General features: G+C 26.7%; 1 protein-coding gene across 3 annotated transcripts; it reads left to right on the forward strand.

Annotated features, from left to right (window-relative positions):
• The first annotated feature begins 1196 nt into the window (after nt 1–1196).
• LOC111040185 lies at nt 1197–9598 on the forward strand. Of its 3 annotated transcripts, XM_022323983.1 has the most exons (10): nt 1197–1353; nt 2414–2501; nt 2595–2714; nt 4288–4489; nt 7478–7551; nt 7639–7731; nt 8072–8143; nt 8448–8563; nt 8753–8825; nt 9073–9598. In XM_022323983.1, the coding sequence occupies exons 1-10, from the start codon at nt 1328–1330 to the stop codon at nt 9283–9285; spliced, it is 1077 nt and encodes a 358-aa protein (XP_022179675.1). In that variant the 5' UTR covers nt 1197–1327; the 3' UTR covers nt 9286–9598. The 3 variants fall into 3 exon arrangements, with proteins under 3 accessions (XP_022179675.1, XP_022179677.1, XP_022179676.1); XM_022323985.1 differs by lacking the exon at nt 7639–7731; XM_022323984.1 differs by lacking the exon at nt 1197–1353 and having other exon boundaries at nt 1966–2501.
• Nucleotides 9599–10764: the final 1166 nt, after the last annotated feature.

Here is a 10764-nt window from a genome sequence, read left to right on the forward strand (position 1 = left end):
ACTAAATACACGGATTTTAAAAATAATGGCATTAGACAGATTAAATTAAATATTGTATTTACAATCAACATTCAATATATTTATTGCTTATATTATAAAGATTTAACTCTGAATATTTACATATGTTAAAATTGTATATAAGAACTTACTGTATTATGTGGCATATTCAATATTAAATACCTTTATCAAAAATAAAATAACTAGGTATTTATATCTTTTTTGTTTAATATTAGTAAAAGAAAATGTAATAAATAACAACCAATTAAATTAAAATTATTTAGTGGTCCATACAGTGTATCCAATTGTACAACATAAAACTTTCTAATAAACTAGTAATAATAACAAACAAACCGTATTTTTACGCTTTTAGTTGGTTTAAATACTTTTATAATAATTAACTCAATAATAGACACGATATTATGTAGAAAAAATTAAAAATAAGTACTTGAGTAATTGTTTTAAGCTCCAATTATGTCAACGGAGCACATCTATATTCTTGAATATGTAAATTATTATATTTTATCTACAGATAAATGTTTAAAAAAATTCATAAAAATGTAGAAATTAAAATATTCAGGTGGTATAATTAAACTTATTTCGTGTATCCAATCGTTAAACGCCTTCTCCCCTATATTGGTAATTCCGAACCGGTATTAATAGGTTTTCCAACTTAGTATTATATAAATATCATAAATGGGCCAATGCTGCTCCAAAAACATACATTTCACGCATTACCAGCATTCTAATAATATCGTATATATTATATACGATTGATAATCGATGTAGTATGTATATTATATGCTAACCATAACTAAATATAGTATTGTACATAGCATTATGCCTATTGCCTATAAATCAAATATAAAAATGGCATGTTTAGATTAAAATAATAAAATGAACAATGTAATACGATAAAAGTTATATTAATTCTAAGCGATGTTACTGCGTTCGTGGCTCCTATTGTTTCTAGTTCCTTAGCGTTTCGCAATTTAAATTCGTAGTAAACTACGTTCATGTGTACCACTCATTTGAATCTCATTTCGCAAAAAATATTATAATAATAATGATAACAATAACAAACTGTAATGAAAAAAAAAAAAAAAACTCCGAGGATGTCACGAATTTGGCGGAAAGTGCGGCAGTACGGGCATAAATGGATCGTGTCACTTCGACCTGTTTTTCGTTTATTGTATATAATAAATAGCGCCGATGGTTTTTGGTTATAGAATTCGGTGCCAGGCGGAGCACAATTCGTCGTTAAAAGTTCAATTTCAATACTCCGCGTAACCCACTCGATCGTCAGTTGTAGTTCTTGACAAGGGCGTGCATGCCAACACACAGCAGTGAGTACAGGTAAATAAATGCAAGGCAGCAAACTCTAATAAAACATATTAATATTAAATTTTTTGATTTGGTTAAATAATTACTGTAACATTTGAGTACATTTTACACAATTTTAATCTAGGACATCTGAAAAAAATAGTTATCTAATGATTGCGTCTAAATGATCCTTGGTAGTTATATTATGTATTTATTTTTTAAATACATTCTAATATATTGAAATCAGAAAATAGTTTTTTTTCTATGAAATACAATAATATATGATTAAAGAATTTAATATAGCTTACCTATATTGTTCGGTAACAGAAGTCAGCATTCACTTTTAAAGTGTTATAAAATTGAAAATTAAACATGAAGTCAATATTTTGAATTAAATAGGCATTTTGTTCGTACTTAATACTTTAATTCATACAATAATACGATAGGAACTTTTGTACAGTAATATTAATATGTAATTATATTTTTTTCGAAATATTTAAATTTAAAATAAGTTTAATGACAATAGTAAATTTAAATACAAAATTTTCAAACTTAAAATTACATATTGTAATAGGTACCTTTTACATCATAAATAATTAAGACAACTAAAATTATAATAGTTATTTTTTCAAAATATTGAAATTTTTTGAAAAATGAACACAAAAGTAATATGATCTAGTACGCAGTGACCAAAAAAAGTAAACACACCGACACCATGAACCTTCTTATGTTATACTTAACAAAGTATTATTATATCCTTGTGCAAAAAAATGTCGTTTCCGTAATCGCTGAACCATAAACTCAGTTTTCGAGGTTAAACAGTAATTACTTCACCCTGCACCTATTAAATAAGAGCCAATAGACTTGTTGATGTTTACTATTAGTTGAGTAATAAAAAATGTCAAAACAATTTTTTTTTATTGAATTCAATTGACTGCTCCCTAAAAAGCTCAAACCTGTATAAATCCTCGGTGGGTATATCTGAAGGAACGTGCCGATATGTTTTAGTGGTATTCTAGGTACCGTTGTGAATTGTGATTGTGTCCGTCTTAAACTCTTCATCTTCATAATTATTTATGCGTAATATGTCTAGTGACAACACAATGCCTGATAATGAGTGTCATCGTTGTTCTGCTGGGAAAAAGGAACCTGTGACACGCACGTGCGATGAGCAGAAAGAAGTGAGTTCATTATAAATTGTATAATATAATATAGGTTGTGTTTCAAGCGTGTAAAAAAATAATATGATATTTTTGTAATACATTTTTTTCCAGATTCTCTCATCGGTTGTTGACGATTACTATCCTTGGGGAAAACCTGGAAATGGTGCTCCTAACGACGATGGTCTTCGAAAAAGGAAAATATTTGCAGATCCTCCGTCTCCTCCTTGGAAGGTACAGTGATTAGTCATACCATTATAATAATCTTACATAAAAAAATATAATATAAAAGTCATAAACTAAAAAATCGTGTCAGTAATCGCTAATCGGTATTATAGTCCGTTTGGCATATAAAATTATACAGCACAAAAAAAAAGTTTCTTGCAGGTCGTGGGATTTATTTTTATATTATTCTATATTGTGCTAAAATGGTGGTACCTGTGGTATAATAAACATGTTTTTTACATACCCATGCGTAATATTATGTTATTAATGTATGTATACTTATATAAATAGAAATCAATATAGAATTGATTACGAAAAAGTTTAATTCAATTTTTACAGTTCCCACATTAAATAATTATTTGTTTTATTTATTATAAAAACTCACTTTAATATGTTTAAAAAAAACCATCTTAAAAACTTTTTTTTTACATTCATTACAACATTACAAATTATTATAATATGAGATAATATCAATAAGTGTATTATAATTTTATATGTGAAGATAATATGTTAAGTAAAAATCGACGAAAAAACATTCTTCATTATTATTATACAATATACATATAATATATAAATATATAATGATATAATAATATTATATTATAATACAGTGGTTCTATTTATTAAATAAAGTTAGCAGTAAAAAATAATCACCAAACATATTGCTGATGCCTGATGGAAACTTTAAAGTTGCACCATGTTACACATACGTGCAATTGAAGTACAAAATAATGTTTACACACACATTTTAATAATCACACTATTATTATAGTTGTGAGGAAGAGAAAAATATTTTAAAATATATAGTAAATCATCAACAAATTTAACTAGATTTTTTGCAGTCTTCCCTATAGACAATTATCTCAATATAAGTAGGTATAAATAATATAAATAAAATACCTCAATCATAAATCATGTATAGGTAGATACTCAATTAGTGTTACCTATAACAAATCACAAGCCATTAAAGTGCATACTACTTATAAAATATTGTTTGAATAGTATTGTATCGAATTTATTATTTAATAGCCTAACTACATTATTATTTATGGAATATCAGTGTATGTACTACATAAAACACAATGTAGAAAATATTATAATATTATAGGTACTTTCTTTCCATTGGCAATATATTATGAACCAAATCGCATATTATTATAAAATAATGTAGATACGAGTATACGAGTATACGATACACTATTGTAATTGGGTGACAACATTATAGGTTCTATTATTAGAATGTAAATACCATTAGTGTTGAAGTATGGAAACTAAAAAGCACCTATAGGTACATAGTTTCAAGATAACATAATATACTTCTTTTATAGAATAAACATAAATATTCAGTTTAGGAAATGTTGAAAATATAATTTACTAATAAATCTTGAATCCTAATATTGTAAAATAATTTTTTGAATTAATCTAAGTATAGATAGGTACCTATACGATATATTATCATAACATAGCATCGGTAATATTTGCAAAAAACATAATGTACATATTTTGGTACATTAAGATATTATAATGTATTAGGATACCAGTCATTAAATAAAATGATATTAATTAATAAAGAAAATTTCAGGAAATTAGTAATGAAGTGACAAAAATGGGGAGACCAGGAGGTGGTGCACCTCAAAAGACGTCGTCCGGAAAAATCAAAAACTTCCGAATCGAAGACCCACAACTTAGGTTTCAATTTCATGCTCCCGATAGAAATATGGTTGACAACGATCTTCGATACAGAATGCCATTGAAAGACCAAAGAGCATATAAGTTGGAATTGGGTAAGAATATTATAGTATAGTGTATAACATTACAAAAAATTCAGATATTTAGGAGTGTAACAACATATGAATAAATAAAATTACTTAAAATTATTTTAGTTATGTAAAAAAAATCGAAAAACGATACATTTTTTAAATAGATATTGAAATAGATGTTTAGTTAATGTTGTTTGTCAAGTTATGTATTAGATATTAGTACATTTCAAACACAAAATGAGCCCAGTTATTGCGAGGTATTGGACTTGACACGTGTACACATATCACACTCCGAAGACTTCTGGCAAGGATAGCACAGATGGGTTTTCATTATAAATTTAAAATCATTGATAAACCTTCGGATTCGAAAAACTTTTGTTATATCGAAGCTTTGTTAATAACTAAAAAAATCTTAAAACAAACTTAGATGAAATTTCTGCGTAATATTCTACAGTTGAGCTCCTAGTTTTTCCCAAACGTTTAGTGAATTACTAAGGAAACGAAAATGACAAAATTTCGTATGTAATAATATTTACTATAACCTAGTGCACGAAAAACATGATTACGTAATATAAGATACAATAAATTATTAGAAACATAGACAGTTCAATATTTAAAAAATATTATTTGTCAAAAACATTCTGCTTTAATTTTCTGAAAGTATTATTTGTATATCATGAATATTATATTATATTCATTAGAATCGACAGTCTTAGGCTAAATACACCTTCAGGTTATACAATTATAATAACCACTTAATAACCTAATCAAAGCGTGATTGAACAAAACTAATCCAAACCGTAAAAAAAAAACAAAAAAATTAATAAGAACGCCTGAAAAACGCACACCTCGGCAACACAACGATGTGCCACGCGTGGAGTATATAAAATACTGAACCAACAGAATTGTTTATGAACTAACTAAACTGTTTATGTTTTGAAAAATCCATAAATGTCACTACTCACTAACCATGTATACTTTTATATTAACTGTTTAAAAAATATTAGAAAAATATCTAATTGTTTGCTACAATGACATGTCTTGTCTGACGTGGACATGCAATTTGTAATATTAATTAATAAATATGTAAATAATATGTAAATAGGTCGCTTCTATGTGGCCCTTGTAGTTAATCAGTGTATTATTGCTATTATTATAAGCATAAATAAGTTAGAAGAGTCAAACAATTTTAAAATAATTTAAAAAGTGTTTCAAATACTTAAAAATATATGAAAAGATTACTAATGAATTTTAAAAATATTTCATAATGAATATCAAATAATATGTACGTGTATATTTTACTGTTGATCGCATTTTCGAAAACCTACCAAGTCGATATTGTCTGTCATAAAAAATAATGAATCATAGAAATTAAACATAACAATAGGTACCTATATAGTTGAGTCTCGATAGCTCGAAAACCTTTTTTTTTCCTTGTTATCGAGAACCGAGGGAGGAACTGCTGTTGGCATTGCTTCTCCCACGGTCCAATAGCTCGAAAACCTCTATTGCTTTGATTTACATCGAAAGTCTTTGAAGTTTTTTTTTTGAGGTAAAGTTGGTGTACGATGAATCCGTAAACCAAATTCAATTCCCAGTTAGGTAATCTAATTCCCCTTGAGATTCGAGTTATTGAGCTCTATCTATTATTCATATACGACGTGTATTATAGGTGTATCACCATTCACCTAATGATATATTATCTAACGATCGTTTACCATAATAGTATATTGTACTACCTACCATTAAACTATTAAGCGCTATTAATAATATTATAATATGATTGCAAGAAAATGACGAAAAAATTGTATACTTAAAACATTTGTTAATGGTTTGAATGATTGTATGTGCTTATTATGATCAATATATAATCTTGTGCATTGACATTGACTGACACTCGATGCTAAAATACCGTATCATAGGATCAACATACTTCTCATTTTGTTAGGGGAAACTACCCTGGATGTCGGGGTGTCTTATTATACCTATATTTTTAATTACTTTTTATTAATATTAATATTTATATACTTACCAAGTTATATCGGTTGATAGACCGTCTTCGCTCAGAATCGTCTTTTGTTTACAATGATCTTACATCATTGGATTCAATTTTAATACTCACACGACATCTAAATAACAACTACAGATCAATTTTTTTTTATAATATTGTTAAACATCGTATCTGAATGTCCTATAGATTCATAACATTAAACAAATCAGTAAATGTTCCGTAAATAATAATAAATATAAAAAAATCATTTTCACCTAGTTCATCACATAATAATGCTTCATTTTAATTAAAATTTATATTTTTATTACTGTACATTTAAATTTTGTAAATATCAATTTTTTTAATTTTTTTTATTGATTTAAATAGCCCTATAACTATTGCCATAAGCTGTTTGTAGGGAGAAAGGGTTGGTTTTATAACACGTATTGTAAGTATGGCAAGGATTTTGTTGGGTCACCCATTTGGGAGCCGGCCAGCCGGTACTTACACTTAGAGCGTTTCCACAAATTGAGCATACGATCATGCCTCACCAAGCCACTGTAAATAATTAAATTAACAATAACACAATTAAAATAAATTGATAGATTGAAAACAAATTACATTTTATATTTATATTTAATTTATTTAGTTATTTAAATTTGAATATAGAATTATATTATAGTACATACCCAAGATCTAATTCAATACTATATATTTTACTATAAGGTATAAAACCATATTTCATTAAAATATAATTACCAACTTAATCCAACTAAATCCAACAACCAACAGACATCAAGCATTTAATGAAAAATTGCAAGTGACAACACAATTCTTTTCACTTAGTGGGTATAAGTTTTAAGCAAATAGCACCTCCCATTTATTTACTGTACATGTCTGATATAAATTTATCATAACAATATGCTGTGTACATTTTGTTGGGTTGTATAAAACGGAAATTAACTGTCGCCAATATTCCTTGGGTGTAATTCATAATATAATTAATACAGAAATGTTTTCAGATGAAATGGTCAGAGAAAAACAAGAAATAGTGGAAGAAAACCGTAGAAAAGAAATGATCCAAGATCAAAAATTGGTAAGTTTCATCATAGTGTAAATCTAAATATTTAAAACAAATTGTACATGTTAATATTGATTGGGTTAGTTGTAAAATGATTATTAGAATTCGATCGCTGATCCCTGGGGTACGCCATGCCCAGGGGGTGTTATTTGGAGAGATCCAAAAAGTATTGGAAAAAACTTCTTTCGATCGTTGGTAAAAATTATTTCTGAACATTGATTAACATTATACATTTACCTACAAACGATACATTCTATCGTTGCTTTATCAAATTCTTGAGCTTTTTGCTATAATACTATTTACAAATTATTATTTGTTTTTTTATTATTATCAAACATTTTAACTATATATAAGCTTAAGCTTTATGGCTTGAACATAATAATATTATAATACGTATTGAACTTAAGCAAATATCTTAATTCTTAACTATAATAATATTTGCATGGTAATTTAATATTATAGCGTATATTGCTTACGCATAGCTCATTATAATCAATTGAAATGGTAAAACCATAATATTTTATTTTATTTTTAGGGATACGTGGATGGAAGGATATTAAAATTGGGATCGCATCCAAACGACAATAAAGAAAGCACTGAAGATATTGTAATACTTTAATAAAAAAAAATATATTATTATTAAAACAATTTAGTATTGCCATATTGTACGATGAATGATAATTATATAGTTTTACCTCGTCGCCTCAGGTGTATAATGTCAAACAAATTATCATTAAGAAATGCATAATATTATGTTATTAATATTTAATATTGTAACTATTAAATTCAGATAATATGAAATACGATGGTGTATGAGTAGGCAACACAATTAAAATATTTTTTAAATTTCGTTTTTATACAATAAATTATCGTATACGATAAACTTTTGAAATATTAAACATGTTTTGTAGGAAGCGATTACTGGTGGAGTAGAGTTAGCTCCGTTACTTGCGGCAAGAAGAAGACACGATAATAAATGGCCTTTACACACTAGCGATGTAACGAAAATTTATGATCCTAAATCAAAGCAAGTTATATTTTTAAATAGAAATTAAAATTTTTAAAACTATTACTGATTATTATATTTTTTTAACTTTTTAACTAAATAAGTTATTGTTAATAATGAAATAATAATGCAAACCATTTAGATTAAATTATTTGTGATTATTAAATATGATATTAAAATGATTTATAAAGTTGTATGATTTGTTTCCAGTTTCCTGGTAGATGAAAAAGAATATCACAAGTTTCTTGAAAGACAAATCAGCGGACGTGAAAAACGCAAACAAGTAAGTTTGGCATTAGTACCCACATGTAATTATATACAATTTAAATGCTATTATATATTTTGTATGTATGATACAATGACATGATGATTGAACGAATAATATATCTGAAGTCTGAACATTTCTAAACTTATTTTAAACTTATATTGAAGGGGAAAAAATAATTGATTATTACAATGAGCTAACAAATCCATTGGGAAATCTGTTGTTGATGAAACTTTTTGCCTTTTATTTAATTGTATAATTTTAGCACGAGCACGAAGAAGATATACAAGAAGGACAAAAGCACCATGAAAATTGGAATGAATTCTGGGGTAGACCTGGAGGTGGAGCACCAAAAGGAACAATGAGACAAAAAGAAAATCTCGAGTATATGCTGTATCAGTTGCCTATAATCAACAGGTTAAAAGAAAAAGAAGAAAGAAAACATTGCGGCGATTGCAAAAAATCACCAGAAAAATAAATCATTTTTTTCTACAATTTATCTCGTCGACTCGTTTATAATATTTAGCTATAGTTATTATTGTTCACAATGGGAATAGCGCGGTACTGCTAACATTTCATGTAATGAGTAATCTTATGGGTTAATTTAGCTCGTAGAATATATTGTTAAGGAATTCAATTTCGTTATTTATAAAAATTAATCTTTGTTGCACATGGCCTGATTTTAAATTTCGTTTGACTTTATAAAATTCTATATAATTATCATTTATACAATTTTTCATTTTAAGTTAAAAACAAAATTATATATTTAGAATCTGAGTCAAGTACAGAAGTATAATGATATATTAGTTCTAAAATGATGAGAGTTCTTAAAATTTTTTTTTCCATATTTTATGGACATACATTTTTGAGTTGGATAATAATTAAAGTATTTAAAAATATTACACACTATAATAAATTGTCCTTGGATTGGAAATTAAACACTAATAATTTTAAACTACGATTAGAATCTTAATTTTAATGACCCTAAAAGACTTTCATAGTGCCTACAAGATGGATGATTAAACGAATAATTCAAAGATTTCAAAAACGTTGAAAATTACGTCTGACGAAATGTTTTTGATCAGCTACCTTAGTCCCTTTTTTTAAAATAAAATACGACCAATGATTTTAAATCGTTTTTTTATGTATGCATTTTGTTTATTTTGTTTATACAATTTTAAACCTTTTAATTTGATTATTTATTATAGTACCAACTAATTATATATATATTTCAATTATTAAATTTTAAAATATAAAACAACATAATACAGCATTGGGTGGTTCATAACAATTGAAACTGGATAAATATGATACCTATCATCAGCTAGATCTATTTTCTATTATTTAAAATATGAGGTCTGTTTATCCAAATTTCCCTTCAAATTTTTTTTAAAAAACGGTTTTCTTCACATTTATCTGATTTGTTATTTGCTGCTATTCAATTATGTTTCTTACTGCTTGTTGGGAAATTTGAAAAACCTTGTTTTCAAAATACAAAATTCTATGGGTTTAATTTATAGTTTAATGATAGTGACATATGGGGCATAGGGCACGTGTACAATAATTTGGTCTGCTCAAGGAAAACGTTTTCCGAAGAATAAATTAGATAACACTTATCTTTTTAAATATAGCTTCTGAGCTCAACTCAGCAGATAATAATAGTAATAATAACGATGTCAAAAACCTGCTTATCCATTTAAACATCGATTAAAATTAATGTGCGATATGTTTTTTAAACGTACTTTAACGACTTTTCACTTTAAAAATTCTGAATGCGATATAATTATAGACATAAGCAAGTGCCTAATATTTTTTTTCGGATTTCTCTTTTGTTACTCATCAAAAACGGCCATTTTTCCTTAGATTTAATTGTTTTATTAAAAAAAATTATACGTTATCATTATAAATTATAGACCTACCAAATTTGATTTTTTTTTTTACTTACAAATAAAACTAT

Source organism: Myzus persicae, unplaced genomic scaffold, assembly GCF_001856785.1.
Source record: "Myzus persicae strain clone G006 unplaced genomic scaffold, MPER_G0061.0, whole genome shotgun sequence".
Lineage (NCBI taxonomy): Eukaryota > Metazoa > Arthropoda > Insecta > Hemiptera > Aphididae > Myzus > Myzus persicae.